Source organism: Choloepus didactylus, chromosome 2 (genome assembly GCF_015220235.1).
Source record: "Choloepus didactylus isolate mChoDid1 chromosome 2, mChoDid1.pri, whole genome shotgun sequence".
Taxonomy (NCBI): domain Eukaryota; kingdom Metazoa; phylum Chordata; class Mammalia; order Pilosa; family Megalonychidae; genus Choloepus; species Choloepus didactylus.
This window is the reverse complement of record NC_051308.1, coordinates 239180775-239201571: the sequence shown is the minus strand read 5'-3', so window position 1 is coordinate 239201571 and position 20797 is coordinate 239180775. Positions and strand designations below refer to the sequence as shown.

General features: G+C 39.1%; 1 protein-coding gene across 9 annotated transcripts in view; it reads left to right on the top strand.

Annotated features, from left to right (window-relative positions):
• Window positions 1-20797, top strand: part of KIF1B (kinesin family member 1B) — a 186250-nt gene that overhangs the window by 153321 nt on the left and 12132 nt on the right. For all 9 annotated transcript variants that reach the window (XM_037828553.1, XM_037828556.1, XM_037828555.1 and 6 more), the window contains 5 exons: window positions 1043-1109; window positions 1738-1822; window positions 3098-3203; window positions 19507-19621; window positions 20306-20439. In XM_037828553.1, coding sequence (XP_037684481.1) covers window positions 1043-1109; window positions 1738-1822; window positions 3098-3203; window positions 19507-19621; window positions 20306-20439 — 507 coding nt within the window. The remainder of the gene's footprint in view (window positions 1-1042; window positions 1110-1737; window positions 1823-3097; window positions 3204-19506; window positions 19622-20305; window positions 20440-20797) is intronic.

Genomic DNA, 20797 nt, shown 5'->3' with positions numbered 1-20797 from the left:
GTTACAAGTGGAGTCAGAAGCGCTGGTGGTCAAGTGGTCAAGACTTTATCTCAATAAGGGAACAGAATGTTTCTGTAGATCAGGGTTTCTCAAACCTGGGCACTATTTTGTGCCAGATAATTCTCTTTTGTGGGGCCTGTACTGTGCATTGTAGGATGTTTAACAGCATCCCTGGCCTCTACCCATGAGACGCCAATAGCATCTCCCCCCAAAATATCTTCAGACATTGCCACATGTCCTCTGGGGGCAAAATCATGCTCAGTTATGAACTACTGTCCTAGATTTAAATGATGAACATCTACTTACTTTATCTGTATGAGCTGTAGTAGAGTAAGTGATGAATCTAGTGTTTATAGTTATCTCTAATGTGCTTTTGGAAAACATCAAGTGAAAAGAGATCCTACTCCTGAAACAGGCAAGGGCCTTTATCAGTTAATGTAAAGGGTGGGGAATAAATATTATCCTAATGATCCTCTGTATTTATAATCCTGAGTACCGCCATCACGATAATTGCCATGAAACGTGAGTTCCTGCCACAGAGGACACTGCATCAGTCCTGTGTGTAGTTGCTTTGCTTTAAGGAATTTGACTTTCCATAGACAAATCTATGATGTGATTATAACTTGCATTATGAGGGATAGATAGTTACAGTAATTGCTTCTACGGAGTTAATTGCTTTCTGGATTCTTTAAAAAGTGTCAAGAGTCTGAAATTATCCCTGTTTCTTATATCCTGTCAATTGCAGTTATACATTATTTATTGAACACTTGTTATGCAGGGGTCTGGGATGAAGCCAAAAATGTTACTGTCCTTGAGTACTTCAGTTTAGTGAGGATAATGAAACATAGATATGTCAAAAGGTTTAGTAAATGTAAATGACTGGATGATTAAATGCCAAAGTGAGTAAGGAAGACATAGACTCAGAGTTTAGAAAAAGAAAGATCATGAGGGGCTTTAGCAACCAGGGAAGACCTTGCAGGTGAAGTGGGACTTAGTAAGGATTCCATCTCACGTCTTTCTTTTGTATTTCCTATCTTTATAGGTATATCCCAGCTGTGGTTGACCATACAGCAGGCTTACCTTGCCAGGGAACGTTTTTGCTTCACCAGGTGCTAATGAGGGGCTCGGAGGGAACACCAAAAAGAGTTTAGAATAACAAATGTCACTCTTTCTGTTTCTCTTACTGTTCTCTCTGCTTTTTATCTCTGTTTCAAAGGTGGGGAAGAGGAGGGGCATTATCCTGTTGTCCTGTCCTTTTTTCCCTTTGTTTCTTTTTTTTTGTATGTTTGTTTTTTGTTTCTCTCAGATCTTTATTTTTATATATTAAAATGTTTTAAAAGAGTTTTTTTGAAATAGTTTGTTTCATTCAATTACTATAATTTGGGGCAGCTCCCGTGTCATTTGATGTTGGGAAACTCCATGCTTTCTTAATGGGGGTAGAGGAGGAAGGTTTCAATGGACTAAATATTTGGTTATGAAATATAGACCCCTCCTTTGTTAAATCAAAAGTATATTCAGTCAGCACACAAAAATGCTTGTGACTCAGGTGAGCATTGGAGCTGGGGCCCATTTCCCTTTGCTTAGAATAATGGCATGTGGTCAGCATCTGCCCACTCTATTCCATTCCTTTCCTTCCTGCCTCACCCCCAATCCTCATACCATAAAAGCCAGAAAACAACACAAAAAAGGAAATAGTAGATTGCTCCAGCTAAACTGCAACCCTGCTCCATTACCCAGGGCATCCAGCGAAGGATCACAGTGACGATTATCCATGAGAAGGGGAGTGAGCTTCATTGGAAAGATGTCCGTGAGCTGGTGGTCGGTGAGTACATTCCATCGGCTGGGGGAGGAGCCAGGCTTTTTAGAGATGTCCTTGTTCTCTCTCTGGACTGCCAGGAATGTGTGGAAGACTGCGATGGAGAACGTGGAGGCCTTGGACTTGAAACAGCTCCCATCATTATTAGCTGTATTATTCAACCAACTATTATTTTACTTAGTCCCCACGTGTATGGTTCTGTGATAGAGGCTGTGAGACGGCATCATGAAAGAAGTCCCTGTTCATGGTGAAGTTGCAGTTTTGTTGGGGAGGTGGTGTATATGTACGAAGCAATTTGATGACTTCATACCAAATGATTAAGTACCAAACGAGAACAGATGAAAAAGACCTGTGCTAAGAGAGTTACCAAAAAAAAAAAAAAGATTGAGGAGGACTGCTTGCGCTTTGTGAAAAAGGATTTGAATGGATTTAGGAGAATTAGAGACTTTGTATATTTTAGTTTTTTGTTTTCCAGACACATAAACATTCTGAGTAAAAGAGTCAGGAATATTTCTAACATGCATATAACTATAAACCCATGTCCAGAGTGGAAAAATTAAATTAAGATGTAGTGAGAGAGAAAATGGCTGAACAGTATAAGCTTTTTTTTAGGGGTTCTTAACTTTTTTCTGTGCTATGTACCTTGTTGGCAGTGGTGAAGCCTATATACCCCTTCTGAGAATTATTTTCTTAAATGTAGAGAATAAAGTACTAAGATTAGAAAGGAAACTAATAATATTGAAATACAATCGTTAAAAGTATTAGATTTGTTATTGAAGATTTTGACCCAGCAAGTCCAGCCCCAGAAACTTTGCTCTCAACCTCTGTGGAATGCTGCATCTCCTGGTGTTAGTTTAGAAACAGAGTTCTAGGATTTTGAGCAACACACAGTCTGATGGAATCAGTGGTTGAGTCATTTACATAAGATGAGTGCAGGATGCATTGGAATGGGGGCGAAGTGAATGGCAGAAAGACCAGTTAATGGCTATTGCATTATTCCAGATTGGAAGTGAAATGGGCCAGACAGTGATAATGGAAATAAAAGCAGAAACTGTTAGAACAAAGAATCCATAAGGTTTCATAATTGGTTAAATGTGGGAAGTAAAGGAGAGAGAATATGGAGAAAAATGGAGGACCCTCTGATTAACCACCTGATCCTTCTAACACCTGAGGTCCATGAAAATTTAATAGTCTTTTGTTGCCTTAATGAATTTATGGATTTAATTTTTTTTTTGGTTTTCAAATATGCCCCTGTTCTGATTTCTTTATCCATTCTTTTAGGCCGGATTAGGAATAAGGCTGAGGTGGATGAAGCTGCAATTGATGCCATCCTCTCCCTAAATATTATCTCTGCCAAGTACCTGAAGTCTTCCCACAACTCTAGCAGGTGAGGCCCCCCGAGGAGTGTGATGCGCCAGCTTCCAAAGGGACGATTGGTGCATGGGGAGGGTCCTTGTTCATTAACGGCCCCTGGTGCAGATAAAGAAACCAACTCTCTTCTCACCAAAAAAGTCCTGATTTCCTCCCCTGCTCACCCTGTTCTCCAAAAGTAAATAAATAATTGGGACCGGTTCCCCTTACAAAATAGAGATGTTTTATCATGTATGGAGTTTGAGTAGATATACAGGCATATGGAGAAAGCAGAAAAAGAAAATAGCACGCTACCCAAGGATTTAATACTACAAGTAAATTATTACTAAGACTGAATGTTTTCCTGTGAAATGGTTGCTGTGGAGAAAGGTTATCTCACTCCTAAGTATCATGGAAACGTGCCCTCCAAGGTATATGGAAGCCTCTAGTGTGTAGTCATTACTGCTGAGTATAGGCTCAATTAGTCTTAGTACAAAATTTACTTCTCATTTTCATTTATGTGTAAAGGTGATAAATGAATATAAACTCTTCTGACCAAGATTGGTTGATATAATAGCCAATTTTGTTTTATTTTAAATTTTAAATTAGTTTCCCTTAAAATTCCCTTTCATGATCCACCCATTCTACTTTCCCATGTTAGACTGGAAATAAATCTGTGAGGGCCCTCTTACCTCATCCAGCAAAGGAATTAAGTCAGTTGTACATGGAGACTCAATGTCTTTATCTAGTCGGGGCTGGGAAACAGCGTTCCCATTTGGGCTTAGGAAACTGCCTTTGCATAAGAGGACTTTGCTGTGCTTCTCTCTGCTCCTGAGGAACTTGCTCACAAGGGAGAGGATAAATAAGACAAGAGGCAGAATAGAACAGGCAGAACTCACTCCTGCACCGTAAAGCAGCTTGAGAACAGGCAGGAAGTGACCAAAGCAGCAGTTCCAGAGTCTGAATGACCAGGGAAGGACCTTGCATTATGTAAGGAAGACCTGGATGGAAAAGCAGAAAAACTTGGACTGAGAAATTGGGTGAGTGTACTCAATCGTGACCACCCCCAAGGTTTGCCGCTGTGCAACTGTCCGATCAGGCAGCCGAAAAGCGGCACACCCCTGCTTCGGAGAAGTGGGGAAGCAGTCCTCTCAGTCCTGCAGCCTAGCATCCCCGTGCAGGAATCTGGGAGCCAGTAGACTCATTTTATCCACATGTAGAGACCCTGCTGCAGTGCTAGTGCTTACCACCCCCGCCCCCATCCCTGAGGCAGTCCACTGCAGACACCAGGCTTGGGGGAATCTGGGAAGCCCTCCCCTCCAGAGGAGAAGGGAACACAGAACAGAGCCTGTCTGAAAATTGGCTTGCAAGACAGACACTCCAGGTCCCGCTCAACCCTTTCTACATGGGCCCGGGGCACTCACTGCAGAAACTAGCAGGGAAGTAGGAGAAGGGGAGCTGCATTGCAACACCAAGCACCCTTCCCCCACCACTGAGGAGTTCTTGCTGGCCAGCAAAAAGCAAAGAGCTCGTGTGCCAGCTGCTAGCTGGTGAAGTCGAACCTCCAGTCCCACAGCCCAGAGTCTTTCCACACAGGAGTCTAGGAATCACCAGAGCCATTGCACCTACAAGCTGGAGTCTTCACCATTGTACATAGTGCCCATCTCTCATTCCCAGAGCCAGCGGCCTGCAGCCTTGACTGGATTTTCACCTGGTTTTGGACTCTGCCCAGTGGGCTGCCACAGTTGGGGAGAGGTGGGGTTGGGGGAAAGAGGTGGCCCAAGAGTGCTATCTGCTGCGAAGACAGGGAAAGTGCATTCTGGCAAGCTGCTTTTCTGAACGGCCTCCAACAGACTTCTGAAAAGGGCAGCACCCCCTGAGTTAGGCCCTGGCTTTGGTTTGGCTTGGAATTATAGACAAACCAAGTGCCACAGGAGACCTTCAACACAAACCTAAGCAAAAACAAAATATTAGACAAGGGAGGGAAACCAGCTTTCAGAATAACTTTATCAAGATAATCAAATCCAAGAAACCAGCAGAAAATCACAAATCACATGAAGAAGCAAGAAGATATGGCCAAGCCAAATGATCAATTTAGAAAGTCAGAGGAAACATAGAATTTGAAACAACTAAAGATTAAGTGAACTAAAGAAGAGACAACTGAATTCATTCACAAAAGAACAAATTGTGAAAAGGTTGGAAAAATTCGACTCTGGTCTCAAGGAAATGATGACAAACACAAAGTGCACAAATATAAGAATCATTGGTGTCCCAGAAGTAGAAGAGAAGAGTAAAGGGCTAGGAAGATTATTTGAGGAGATAATTGGGGAAAACTTCCCAACCCTTATAAAAGACATAAATGTGCAAATCAAAGAAGCCCAGTGAACTCCAAATATAATAAATCCAAATAGACCCACTCCAAGACACATACTAATCAGACTGTCTAATGCTGAAGAGAAGGAGAGAGTCCTGGAGCAACATGAGAAAAGTGATTCACCATGTACAAAGGAAGCCACATAAGACTAAGCACTGAACACTAGTTGGGTGCCATGAAGGTGAGAAGGCAATGGTATGATATATTTAACTTTCTGAAAGAAAAATTGCCAGCCAAGAATTCTTTATCCAGCAAAGCTCTCCTACAAAAGTGAGGGAGAGTTTAAAATTTTCACAGAGAAACAATTACTGGGAGAATTTATTAAGAAGAGACCTCCTCTAAAAGAAATACTAATGGAAGTTCTATTGGCTGAAAAAAAAGACAGAGAGAGAGACTTGGAGGAGAGTATAGAAATGATAATTGTCAGTAAGGGTAACTTAAAGGATAAAAAGAGAAAAATACTAGATCTCACAAATAAAAGACAAGGGATAAAATGGTTGAGGTAAGTACTGTTTTTACAATAATAACATCGAATGTTAATGGCTTAAACTCCCCCAATCAAAAAACACAGATTGGCAGAAGGGATAAAAAAAAATATCCATTTATATGCTGTTGACAGGAGATTGACTTTAGTCCCAAAGATACATATAGGTTGAAAGTGAATGGATGGAAAAAGATATTCCATGCAAGCAGTAACCAAAAAAAAAAAAAAAGCAGGAGTAGCTATACTAATATCAGATACAATTCACTTTAAATGCAAAGATTTTTAAGAGACAAGAATGGACACTATATATTAAGAAAAGGGGTAATTTAAGAAGAAATAACAAGCATAAATGTTTATGCATCCAGTCAAGGTGCTCCATAGTACATGAGGCAAACACTGGCAAAACTGAAAGGGACAATAGATGTTTCTACATTAATACTGGGAGACTTTAAAATAACACTCTCTTTAATAGATGGAACAGCTAGACAGAGGATCAATAGGAAATAGTGAACCTAAATAATATGATAAATATATAGATATATATAGATCATTTCATCCCCAAAACAGCAGGATATACATTCTTCTTAAGCTCTCATGGAACATTCTCCAGGGTAGATCATATGCTGGGGCACAGAATAGGTCTTAATAATTTTAAAAAGATAGAAATTACTCAATGCATTTTCTCCAATCACAATGGAATGAAGTTAGAAATTGTTAACACCGAAGAACTGGTACTTTCACAAACAAATGGAGGTTGAACAACACACTCTTAAACAGTCAGTTGGTCAAAGAAGAAACTGCAAGAGAAATCAGTAAGTATTTGTAGACAAATGAAAAACGAACATACAACATATCAAAACTTATGGGATGCAGTGAAGGTGGTGCTGAGGGGAATTTATAGCTCTAAATGCCTACATTAAGAAGGAAGAAAGAGCTAAAACCAAAGGCCTAACTGACCAACTGAAGAAACTAGAGAAAGAGCAGCAAACTCACCACAAAGTAGGTAGAAGAAAAGAAATAACAAAAATTAAAGCAGCAATAAATGAATTGGAGAACAAAAAAACGGAATCAGTAAAATCTAAAGTTGGTTATTTGAGAAGATCAACAAGATTGAGAAACCCTTAGCTAGAGTTACAAATTCAAAAAGAGAGAGAAGCTGCAAATAAAATCAAAATTTGAGGGTGATCATTACCATGGATCCCAAAGAAATAAAAAAGATCATAAGGCTACCACGTACAACTGGATGCCAACAAATTAGACAACTTAGATGAAATGGACAATTTCTTAGAAGCACACTAACATCCTATACTGACTTGGAGAAATAGAAAACCTCAACAAACCAATCACATAAAGAGACTCAATCAGTTCATTAAAAACCTACCTACAGAGGGCGGAAGAAGATGGCAGCATAGAGAGGAGTGGAAGCTAGTCAGTCCCCCTGAAACAACTAATAAACAACCAGGAACAACTAGTAAATAATCTGGGATAACTGGGGGGGGGACAAGCGTGACCGTCCACTCATCATACACCAACCGGAATTAGGAGGAATGCCTGAGATCACAGCATAAAATCTGTATGTAAAAACTGCAGATCCAAGCCGGGAGCCCCTGCCCCACACCACCCAAACCGCAAAGCCTCGTGGTGCTAGGGAGCAGCACTCTATGAGCCAGCAAATATAGCTCAGCTGAGCTCCAACTGGGGTTTTAATTAGCAGGCGTGGACTGCTTACTACAAACTATGAATTCCCAACAAGCACACAGAGGCTTTTGGTGACGACTGACCTTGGAGAGCCAGAAGATCTCTCTGGGAGGTGGGGGAAGCCCAGAGGACCAGGTGCTATCTCTGGCTAACAGGTTAAAGTGAGGGGGTCCACAGACTGACCCTGAAGGAGGGTTTTCTGTCCCTTTTTTGGCTCAGTGGAGAAAGTCTCAGCCATTTTCAGTTCCCAGTGCTCTGACCCAGACAAGGGTGGAAATAGCAGAGTCAGAGAGACTATTCAAATGTAAATGATCTCTCCCTAGAGGAAGAGTATCTTCCCTAAGAGGAAGAAGGTGATGCCAAGTTCTGCTACCCGCCTTCCATTCGGAACTAGACCCCAGACCCTGGGGGGAAAAGCCACGCATAAGCCACACCTCCGTACACTAGTCTGGAGCTACAGGCTGACAGGTGCCATCTGCTGGGCAGAAAAGCACAGTGACTTAAGACACCCTCAGGGAAACCGGATACTATTCCCTCCTTCCAAGACCTGAGCCCGTTCTGGTCTGGGAAAACCTGATTGGGGTAACCAAGGAAACCAGATGCCTAGACAACAGAAAACTACAATCTACATTAAGAAAAATGAAGTTATGGCCCAGTCAGAGGAACAGACTTACACTTCAACAGATACAGGAATTTAAACAACTAATACTGAATCAATTAAAAAAATTTAAGGAAGATATGGCAAAAGAGATGAAGCGTATAGTGAAAACACTGGGCGTACATAAGGTTGATATCGAAAGTTTGAATAAACAACTGACAGAATCTATGGAGTGAAAGACACAGCACAAGAGATGAAAGACACAATGGAGACATACAATAGCAGATTTCAAGAGGCAGAAGAAAACACTCAGGAACTGGAGAACAAGGCACCTGAAAGCCTACACACAAAAGAACAGATAGGGAAAAGAATGGAAAAGTGCGAGCAACATCTCCAGGAACTTAAGGACAAAACAAAATGCAAGAATGTACAAGTCATGGGTGTCCCAGAAGCAGAAGAGAAGGGAAGAGGGGCAGAAGCAGTAATAAGAGGAAATAATCAATGAAAACATCCCATCCCTAATGAAAGACATAAAATTACAGATCCAAGAATCACAGCATACTCCAAACAGAATAGATCTGAAAAGGCCTATGCCAAGACACTTAATAATCATCTTATCAAATGATAGAGATAAAGAGAGAATCTGGAAAGCAGCAAGAGAAAAGTGAGCCGTCACATACAAAGGAAGCTTGATAAGACTATGTGCGGATTTCTCCATAGAAACCATGGAGGCAAGAAGGAAGTAGTGTGATATATTTAAGATACTGAAAAAGAAAAACCACCAACCAAGAATCCTGTATCTGGCAAAATTGTCCTTCAAATATGAGGGAGAGCTTAAAATATTCTCTGACAAACAGATGATGACAGAGTTTGTGAACAAGATACCTGCTTTATAGGAAACACTAAAGGGAGCACTACAGACAGATAGGAAAAGACAGGAGTGAGAGGTTCGGAACACAGTTTTGGGAGACAGTAGCACAGCAATGTAAGTACACTGAACAAAGATGACTGTGAGTATGGTTGAAAAAGGAAGGTTAGGAGCATGTGGGACACCAGAAGGAAAGAGGAAAGATAAAGATTGGGACTGTATAACTCAGTGAAATTTAGGGTACTCAACGATTGTGATAAAAGGTACAAATATGTTTTTACATGAGGGAGAACAAATGAATGTCAATATTGCAAGGTCTTAAAAATGGGGTGGGATTGGGGGAAAAATACAATAAATGCAAACTAGAGACTACGATTAACAGAAACAGTGTATTATGCTTCCTTTAATATGACATAGGCAATATACCAAAGCTAAATGCATGTGGTAGGGGGGGGGACATAGGGGAAGGGTATGGGACTCTTGGCATTGGTGATGTTGTCTGACTTTTTATTCTACTTCAGTTTAATGCTATCTTTCGTTTTGTTGCTTCCTAGCTTTCATGTTTCGTTTTGTTTCTCTGTTTCTTATTTTTCTTTTTCTCTTGTCTCTCTACCTTCTTTGACTCTTCCTCCTCCTTTGTGGAAGAAATGGAGATGTCTTTATTTAGATAGTGGCGATAGTGGTGAATACATAAATACGTGACTATGCAGGGAACCATCGATTATTTACTTAGGATGGAATGTATGGTGTGTGAACAAAACCGTTTTTAAAAAAACGGGTTGATGAAGGAACCTCGAGGGCACTATATTGAGTGAAATAAGACAGACACATAAGGACAAATATTGCAGGTCTCACTGATATGAACTAATTATAATATGTAAACTCATAGACATGAAATGTAAGTTATAAGGATATAGAACGAGGCTTAAAGAATGGGGAGCTGTTGCTTATTATGAGCAGAATGTTCAACGAGGGTGAACTTACACATTTGGAAATGGACAGAGGTGATGGTAACACATTGTGAGAATAACTAACAGTGCTGAATGGTGTGTGAATGTGGTGGAAAGAGGAAGCTCAGAGTCACGTATGTCACCAGAAGGAAAGTTGGAGGTTAAAAGATGAGAATTCATAAAGCAGTGAATCTTGTGGTGGACAATGTCTGTGATTAACTGTACAAATATTAGAAATCTCTCTCATGAACTAGAACAAATGTATGACACTATAACTAGAAGTTAATAATAGAGGGGCATATAGGAAAAAAATATACCTATTGCAAACTATCTACTATAGTTAGTACTATTTTAACATTCTTTCATCAACAATAACAAATATACTATACCAATACTATGAATCAATAATGGAGGGGGGGTTGTTAGGGGTATGGGAGAATTTGACTTTCCTTTTTTGTGTGTGTCTTTATTTCTTTTCTGGAGTAATGAAAATGTTCTAAAAATTGAAAAAAAATTGTGATGGATGCACAGCTGTATGATGGTACCATGGGCAATTGATTGTACACTTTGGATTTTTGGATAATTGTATGGTGTGTGAACAAACTCAATAAAAAAACAAACAAACAAAAACAACCTACCTACAAAAAAAAAAGCACAAGGCCAGATGGCTTCACAGAGGAATTTTATCAACATGCCAAGAAGAATTAACACCATTTCTGCTCAGGCTTTTCCAAAAAATTGAAGGAAAGTAACACTACCTTAGTCATTCTGTGGAGCTAATATCACTCTTATACCAAAACCTGATAAAGATACGACAAGAAAGGAAAACTACAGGCCAATCTCCCTAATGAATATAGTTGTAAAAATTCTCAACAAAATACTTTCAAATCAAATCCAGCAGTGCATTAAAAGAATTATACATCAACCAAGTGGGGTTTATTCCAGGCATGCAAGGGTGCTTAAACACAAGAAATCAATTAATACAATAGAACACATTAACAAATCAAAAGGGAAAAAAATCACTTGATCATCTCAGTTGACACTGGAAAGGCATTTGATAAAATTCAGCATCCTTTCTTGATAAAAACAATCAAAAGATAGGAATCAAAGGAAACTTCCTCAATATGATAAAGAGCATATGTGAAAAAACCCACAGCCAACACAACATTGTACTCAGTGGTGAGAGACTGAAACCCTTTCCTCTAAGATCAGGAACAAGACAAGGATGCCCACTGTCACCACTGTTACTCAACATCGGGCTAGAGGTTCTAGCAAAAGCAATTAAGCAAGAAAAGGAAATAAAAAGTATCTAAATTAGAAAGGAAGAAGTAAAATTTTCATTATTTGCAAAGGACATGATCCTATATTTGGAAAATCCCAAGAAATCTACAGCAGAGCTACTTGAGCTAATAAATTCAGCAAAGTGGCAGGATACAAGATACATGCATAAAAGTCAGTAGTGTTTCTGTACATTACTAATGAGCTAACCAAGGAGGCAATTAAGAAAAAATTCTGTTCACAGTAGCAACTAAAAGAATCAAGTACTTAGGAATAAACTTAACCAAGGATACAGAGGACCGGTACTCAGAAAACTACAAAACATTGCTGAAAGAAATCAAAGAAGAGTTAAATTGGTGGAAAGACATTCTGTGTTCATGGATAAGAAGGCTAAATGTCATTAAGATGTCAGTTCTACCCAAGTTGATCTACAGATTCAACACAATACCAATCAAAATTTCAACAACCTACTTTGTAGAATTGGAAAAATTATTTATCAAATTTATTTGGAAGGGAAAGGGTCTGAATAGCTAAAAACATCCTGATAAAGAAGAATGAAGTGGGAGGACGTATATTTCCTGACTTTAACGCATATTATAAAGCCTCAGTGTTCAAAACAGCATGGTACTGGCACAAAGATAGACTTATTGGTCAATGGACTTGAATTGAGAGTTCAGAAATAGACCCTCGTATCTATGGTCATTTGATTTTTGACAAGACCCCCAAATCCACTGAATTTGGACAGAATAGTCTCTTCAATAAATGTTGCTGGGAGAACTGGCCATCCATATCCATAGGAATGAAAGAGGACCCCTCCCTCACACCCTATACAAAAATTAACTCAAAGTGAATCAAAGACCTCGATATAAGGGCTAGTACCATAAAACTCCCAGAAGAAAATATAGGGAAACATCTTCAAGACTTACTGATAGAAGGTAGCTTTTTAGAAAAGCACAAGCAACAAAAGAAAAAATAGATAAATGGGAACTCCTCAAGAGTGAACACTTCTGTGCTTCAGAGGATTTTGTCAAAAGGGTGGAAAGGCAGCCAGCTCGATGGGAGAGAGTATTTGGTAAGCACATATCTGATCAGGGTTTGATGTCTAGAATATGTAGAGAAATCCCCCATAGCTCAACATTAAGAGGACAAACACCCCAATTATTAAATTGGCAAAAGATATGAATAGATATTTCTCCAAAGAGGAATACAAATGGGTAAAAAGCACATTGTGCTGGTTTGTAACTGTTGTGTACCCCAGAAAAGACCATGTTCTTTCAATCCATCCCTGTGGGTGCAGGTGGAACTTTTTGATGAGGTTGTTTCAAGTGAGATGTGGCCCAGCCACATTCTGAAGCCTGCAACAATGTGGATGGAGGACGTAATGCTGAATGAAGTAAGTTAGATAAAAAGGACAGATCCTGTATGATTTCAGTAATGTGAACTAACTAGAACATATAAACTCAGAGTCTTAAAATGTAGAATATAGGATACCTAGAGATAGAAGCTAGAGAATGAGGGAGCGGTTACCTAATACGTTCAGAATGTATAAAGAGATTGAACTTAAAATGTTTGGAAATAGATAGGAGGTGAGGGTATTCTATTGTAGGTGAGTTTGCTTGAAAGGGGTTATTTAGAGTCATGTATGTCCCTGATTATACTACAAATTTAAATAAGTTCTTGCATGAACTAGTACAAATGTACCACACTGGTACGGAGTTCATAGTAAAGTGGTGTTCTGGTTTGCTAATGGATTGGCTTTTATGAAGAGGGTTTATTTGGTTACAAAGTTACAGTCTTAAGACCATAAAGTGTCCAAGGTAAAACATCAACAATAGGGTACCTTCACTGGAGAAAGGCCATTGGCATCCGGAAAACCTCTTTTAGCTCGGAAGGCACATGGCTGGCGTCTGCTTGCGTCCAGGTTGCTTTTCAAAATGGCGTTCTCCAAAAATGTCAGCGTCAGCATCAGTGTCAGCTTTCAACAGCCATCTTCAGAATGTCTCTAAGCTGCTCTGAGTTCCTTCTTTTTGTCAGTTCTTTTATATGGCTCCAGTGATTTAATTAACACTCACCCTGAATGGGTGTTGTAACACCTCCATGGAAATTATCTAATCAAAGGTCTTGCCCACAGTTGATTGAGTCACATCTCCATGGAAACAATCAATAGGTTCCAACCTAATCAATACTAATACATCTGCCCCCACAAGATGGCATTAAAGAACATGGCATTTTGGGGGACAAAATACATTCCAACTGGCACAAGTGGTATGTGGGGGAAAAAATACCTATTGCAAGCTACAGACTAGAGTTAGCAGTAATACCTTAAAATTCTTTCATCAGCAGTAACTGGTGTACTACACCAAACTAGGGGTCAATAATAGGGCGAGATGAGGGATATGGGATGCTTGGGGTTTTCTTTTTTGTGTCTGTCTGATAATTTTCTTTTTGGAGCAGTGAAAACAGTCTGAAATTGAGTATGATGATTGCACAGTAGCTGAAGTTACTGAGATACTGATTGTTTACTTTGGATGGAATGTATGATAAATGAACATATCTCAATGAAATCTGCAAAAGAAAAAAAAAAGACAAGAGACAGAAACAGAATTATAGAAAAGTTTGGGCCAGCATTAATTTCTTTCCATTGTTTACTCATATCATAGTTTTGCTTAAGAAGGAGGGAAAAGGAACAAACTTCTGTTTGCTTTTTTGCACATAAGAGCATCTGGCAGGGGTGTGTGAAGAGAAGTGGAAGGAGTGGCGATGGTGTGTATGTGTGGAGAAGCAGAGAGGAAGAGATGAAGGGTGCTCTGACCCTCCCTTGCTCAGGCCTGGGCAGGGTCCATTCTCTGAAGTCAGCCGTAACTCCACAGAGCCCTCTCTCTTCTGCCAGACATTGACAGCAAGTGCTAGCTGGCATTCACCACCACATTCTCCTTGCAGCTGTGAGAAATGTGATTTAAATTTCCCTAGGTGCCTTAGCAAAACACACAGGGAAAGATGGTGCTTCGTTGTGTCAAACTTGCCTACATTAATGTCACCTTGAAAAAGTCTTTTGATTCATGCCCAGCAGCAGGTCAGATGTTGTAGAAGATGATGAATTTGCCTTTGTTAGAAGCAGCTTATATTTTATGATAGAAGCTTATAGTGAGTTAATACCAAAAATTTGCTCAAGTCAATAATAATAAGATATGTTACTGTATTAGCATTTTCCAGGGAAACAGAACCAACAAGAGATATCTGTAAATATAAGATTTTATAAAAGTGTCTCACGCAACCGTGGGGATGCACAAGTCCAAATTCCATAGGTCAGGATGCACGAGATAAATTCCATAGGGCAGGCAGTGAACTGGCAACTCTGCTGAAAGTGTTCGATGAACTCTTCAGGAGACGCTGGCTAGCCGAAGAAGTGAAGGTTCTCTCTCTCTTCTCCCTTAAAAGTCTTCAACTGATTGGATTAAATCCAGCTTATTAAATTCGCTCATTGCGGAAGACGCCTTTCGTTGATGTAGTGATCAAATGGCTGATGGTTTAATAAACCAGTCTTCTGCTTTATTAAGCAGCCACAAATGTCCTTGCAGTAATGGTTAGGCCAGTGGTTGCTTGACCAGACACCTGGGCACCATCACTTGGCCAAGCTGATGCATAAACGTAACTATTAAACATAGCTTAAAAATTTGTTTTAATTTAAACCATATAAATGTACATTAATTTGTCAAGCTCTTGCTATAGAGCCAATGCCTTTTTTCCAATTGTAGGCTTTTTTACTGGATGTACTTATAATTGTCTTTATTGCAAAACTGTACCCATAGTTCATTATCTATGATTTTCAGTGTGGGAGAGCAAAGACTAGACACATGAAGAAAATCTTAAGTGCAAAATCCTTTAAGGTTTTTATCATTCTTCCCCTTTCTTTTATATTCTCCTCACCCAAACTTTAACAGTTTTTTTAAGCAGCTTTTTATTTTGAATTCTTTTTAAAATATTCAAGTTAATTTTCACAGAAACCAAGATTCTTTTTGCCCACACATGTCAGTGGTTTGCCTAAAATTTAGTTAAATTAGATAATTATAATAACAAGTACAATGGCATAAATGAGTTTGGAACCGAATACGTACGATACTTGATAATCACTCAGTTAAACTCTTAGAAATGAGTTGTCTGGGCATCTGAGAGAAGAGTTCACCAGTCCTCGAGTTTAGAATATTTGATGAGAAATGAATATCAGTCTTTATCTTTTAGGGATATGGAGAGCATAGGTTAGTACGGTAAGTTGCTAAATGGTGTTGGTTAAGAGGGCTTCTGTTCTGTTTGTCTGAAGTTTAATGGTTAAAGTTGAACTCATAGAACTCCAATTTGGGTGTTATGTATGTATGTTAGAGGTTTTTTATGATATATTGATAGTGAAGTGTAACACCTGGGTACTATCACCTGGCCAAGTTTTTCTTTTCTTCCCATTCCTACATTTATATTAACTAACTTTATTTTTGCTTAATTCCACAGCACCTTCCTTCCATTCCCAATGCCAAGTCACCTCTGAAAGGGCTGTTAGTAGAGGAGTTCTCCACATTCCTGTCTATGCCAAGCATTGTCCTTAATTCATTGTCTCAGGAGGGAGACTTGTGTCATTGTATGCCCTGTTTCAAATTGTGGTCCCTGGGACTCTATTTAATTGTCTGTCCACTTGAATTCACTTTGCTTATCAGCAAATTTGTTAATTTTTATATATTTGTTTCTCTTCCGCTGTTCTTTCTTTTTTTTTTTTTTCTTTTTTTTCCCTGCACTAACAAAAACCTTTTCTATGTTTTTGCAGGCTCTTTCTTGATAAGGATATTCCTAGGTATTTTCTGTTTGTTTTTTTGCACATAAAGAGTCTAGTTTATCAGAATGCTTTACATCTTGTGTTGCTTTGATTGCCATTTTAACTAACTGGTTTTTACCTAAGCTATACTTAGGATAGAGGAAGACTTTATTTTGTCACCATAAGACACTTCTCGTTTATGCCCAGGGTCTTTGTGATGTATGTACAGTTGAGCATATAGCTTCTTAAATGATTTGTAGAGTTCTGAATTATTTTCTCATTTCATTCACTAACCTTGCCCATTTTATTCTCATGCCCCTTCAGTTTTTCCTCTTCTAGTACAAAGTAGAATCTTTATCCCTTCATTTCATGCAAAATCTCAGGCTTTATTTTCTGTTCTGTGTGTCCTCTCTCTGCCCAAAGCTTGAAAGGTTTGTTGCTATGTAGTATTGCTTAATTTTCACTTTTTACTTTGTTTTGTCTGTGTGACAATAGAAACCAATTTGGTTATTAAATGGATAGCTGAATCTGTGAGAAATATTTTATTTAATTTTGAAATATTTCTCTTCCTGCTGTCAGGGCTGCATTGTCTCATCTACTTAATCTCTTATCAAATAGAAAAAATCCTGTTTCTGTAGTGAGGGAAGTTTTTTCCCGTCTCTCTCATTATCTGATTTAGTGAAGAAAACTGAAGAAAGCAATACATGGTGTATCATATACATATTAAATGTATATATATATACATATATTTGGTTAGTAAATCTGACTTAATTAACTTTTGGCTCATGCCATTGGTAAGAGTTGATTACTCCATTTAGTTCACTTCTCAGAGATTCTCCTAATGAACTCTCTTTAGAGGATCCATCAAGTGTGATTATAGTGTAAGAAAGTGGTTTTTAAGTTTTTCAGAATAAACAAATTCAAGGGAATATGTTTTTCAAGATTGTCACCTTGAAACCTGTTCCTCTACTGATGCTGCTCTTGTTTGGAACATCTTGAGAAATCTTTTTGGAATAATTTCCTTATCACCTTAGGAGCCATATAGGAAAGTATGTCTCAGGATTCAGCCCTGTTTTTAACCCCAAATTCTATCACCAAATTTGATTCAGTTGACCTTTCTCACCAGTCTCGGTTCTGTTTCTTAAAACCATCTCTAGAGAGTTTCTACCTTTTGACAGTATTACAAAAGAATGTGCTGCAATAACTCAAAAAAAAAAAAAAAAAAAAAAAAGTGTTTTCCCAATACAGGAAGATTTTAATGGAGTCAAAAATTCATGCAGTCTTTCTTTATGTTGACCAGGTTTTACTGGTGAAATTTTTTCTTTGGCATCAGTGGGAAATTGAACCTGGAAACAGAAACATGAAGAGGCTTTCCTAAACAAATTCAGAACATTTGCCTCAGTTCAGAGTCAGAGATATGAAACTTAAATAGTAGCACTAGGAGGTCTAAAGTTATGGTTTGGAACTTAATGAATCACAGATTATAGGCTGCAGTGATAGGAATTCCTGTCAGGCATCACCAAAGTAATAAATGCCCTCACCCCCAGAAGCAGGGTTCATTTCATTTCAGCACAGAGGAACCAGGTATCCAGCCTCATGATGGGACAGCCAGACCCTGTTCCAGGTGCCTCAGCAAACACGAGGACACCAGAGAGTAGCAGTTCTCAGGGTGATGGAGTGAGTGCTCGCTCGTGCAGGCTCTGTTGAGGTATCATCACCCAGTATTAGAATTTATCTTAAACCAAATTAAAATGAAGATCTAGTCTAAACTGGGCTTTCTGGTTGTATAAAGGGATTCTCTGCCAAGCCTGCTGAGCCCAGGAGATGTGGAAAGGTTTCCGTTGTCCTTCATTAGGGTTACTATTTGGGTCTCTTGCTTTTCTGTCTGTCTTTGTTTTGTTAGTTGTCTTTGTATTCTTTTGATATCTTTGTAGAGAATTTCCTTTTATCCACACTCAACTGCCTCAAAAGCTAGATACCACATATATCCAAAAAGACTTTTAGATCTAGAAGCAGCTACAAGGTGAAATGATCAGGCTTCATACACTGGCACTTGGAAGATCAAATGTGTTGAAGGAATTAGCTTTTAGCAATTTATTATTTTCTCTGTAATACTTTCTAAAGGAAGTAGCATGAGAATTAGGTCTAAGGGGAGGATATGCCAACTGTTTGTCTTAGGAAATCTGGAAAAGGCAGCAGTAGTGAGTTGACTGTTCTGGAAGGAGTAGGGAGGAATGTATTGGGCAGGAAACAGTGTACAGCTACTCTGTCTAGTTGAATTGGGTGAGCTGTATTACACCTTCAGAAAGCTGTGAGGGGAAATGCACTGCACAGGGGTAGACATGGCATCTTTCCCCGGTGTTTGCCATGGGGATCTGAAAAGAGAAACCTGGGGTAGAGTTGGGAGTTAATCTGTAACACTGCCATTGAACTCAAGTCTCAGATAAGACTGGCTGAAAGGCAGGTTTCATGACAGCTGGGGTCTCTGGTGTTTTACCAGTGGGGGGAGAAAAGATAGTAGGACAACTGGAAATAACAATTTATGGATATCTATTAAATTAAGCTTCTAGTTGTTTAAATGTGATACTTAACTGATTTTAAAGCTCAGAAATGGTAGAATTGACTGGTTCTGGGGCTAAAATTATTCTTTTTTACTGAACCCTTCATTAAGAATGCCCTCTTTTTGTTTTATTTAAAATAAGACTCTCTGTACTTTAATTCCTCTACCGTTTTCTGCCATTAACCCTTCCACATAAGTTTGTGACTTTTCTGAGGCTTGGCAGAACTGGATTGTATACTGGTTAGAGCTCTCGTTACAGGAAGACTGAAGCTAACACATTACTATGTCTTTGCTTCCTGCTCTCGTTATTGACTGACAGGACAGCTTACTTAGTCTTCTTTCAATTTCTGCCCATACTCACTTATCCCTTTCACCTTAATCCCTTTGATTATTGCATTATTTTCATTTTTATAGGCAGAAGCAGGCTTGTGAGAAAAAAAATTACCACAGTTAAATGTTCCTTGATGGGCGGGGGGGGGGGTGCTACTTTCTCCTCCTAGAAGATAAAGATTCTACTTTGTTATTAGATTAAAACATTTTTTTTATTAGAGAAGTTGAATGCTTACAGAAAAAAATCATGCAGAAAACACAGAGTTCCCATTGTTACTAGATTTTGGTTAAATGAGAGTGTGGGTTGATGTAGGGTTCTGTAGCATTACAACGACAGTACCTGGTCTGATAAGGTAACTTCAGCTTCTTTTGGATGACTCCCTGTTGTCTTTCTTACCTTAGGACCTTTTACCGTTTTGAGGCTGTTTGGGACAGCTCCCTCCATAACTCTCTCCTTCTGAACCGAGTGACACCCTGCGGAGAGAAGATCTACATGACCTTGTCAGCCTACCTGGAGGTGAGGACTTGAGTTGCAGCAGAAGGGGCAGAGAGGGCAAGGTACAGCAGGAAATGGTGAGGGGAGATTTGACTTGTTTTGGCCTCCTTTCTTTGCTCCATATCCTTAAGTTATTTTTTTTATTATACCTTGTTAACTGCTCTGGTTATATAAGATTCTTTACCTGATCTCTGTTCAGAAAGTCACATGACTTTTATTATACCTTCGACTTTAGTAGCCTGATCACCCTTCTTCGAAGATTGTATGATTTTAAGAAAACTTCGCCTCTTGTTTTATAGTTATGGACAGAGCCTAGTAGTGGGTCATAGAAAAACTTAGAACCAGCCTGAGTTCAATCCCTCTGCTGCCCAAACTGCCTCATTTTGTAAACAGAGTTAATAACATTTACCTCAAAAGGTTGTTGAGAGGTTGTATGATAAGGTTTAGAAAGTGCTTGGCTCCATAATAAATGTAATAAACATTACCTATTATTATAAAAAAATTTTTTTAATTAATGCATCTGCAAGGACTACCACCTAAGCTTGCCCATATTATCCACTGAGTTGCAGTTGAGATAATTGGTAGATCTGAAATCCTTCAGCCCCCACCTCTCAGACTAGCTTTCCAGTCACCTGTGGTATGCACACTCTGACCATGTGTTCTCTGCCTGCATTTCTGTCGGAGCTCATTACTGTCTGCTTTCAGCTGGATCACTGCATTCAGCCCGCTGTCATCACCAAGGATGTTTGCATGGTCTTCTATTCCCGGGATGCCAAGATCTCTCCGCCACGCTCTCTGCGCAGCCTCTTTGGTAGTGGCTACTCTAAGTCACCAGACTCGTAAGTTTTGGAGACAAGTTTAGCTTCTGGTTTGTTTGCCCAGCAGAGAATTAGCTGGTATCCATGGCTTGTTGTGTCAGGGTTAATTTATAATCTATAAGCTATTTTGGTATCTGGTAACTATCCATAATAAAATGTTGATGAATGGACAAATTTAATGAACAGTGAGGAATGTTACATTGTGAACAATTTTTCAGGGCTAAGTATTCTTTTAATTGTCATCATTATTATTACTCCTCACAGAATTGGTGGAATATTCTTCTTTTTTAAGATTTATTATGTATATTTAAGGTGTACAAAAATGTCATGTATAATACGGCAAATACCTGTGAATCGCTACCAAGCTTGAAAAATAAGA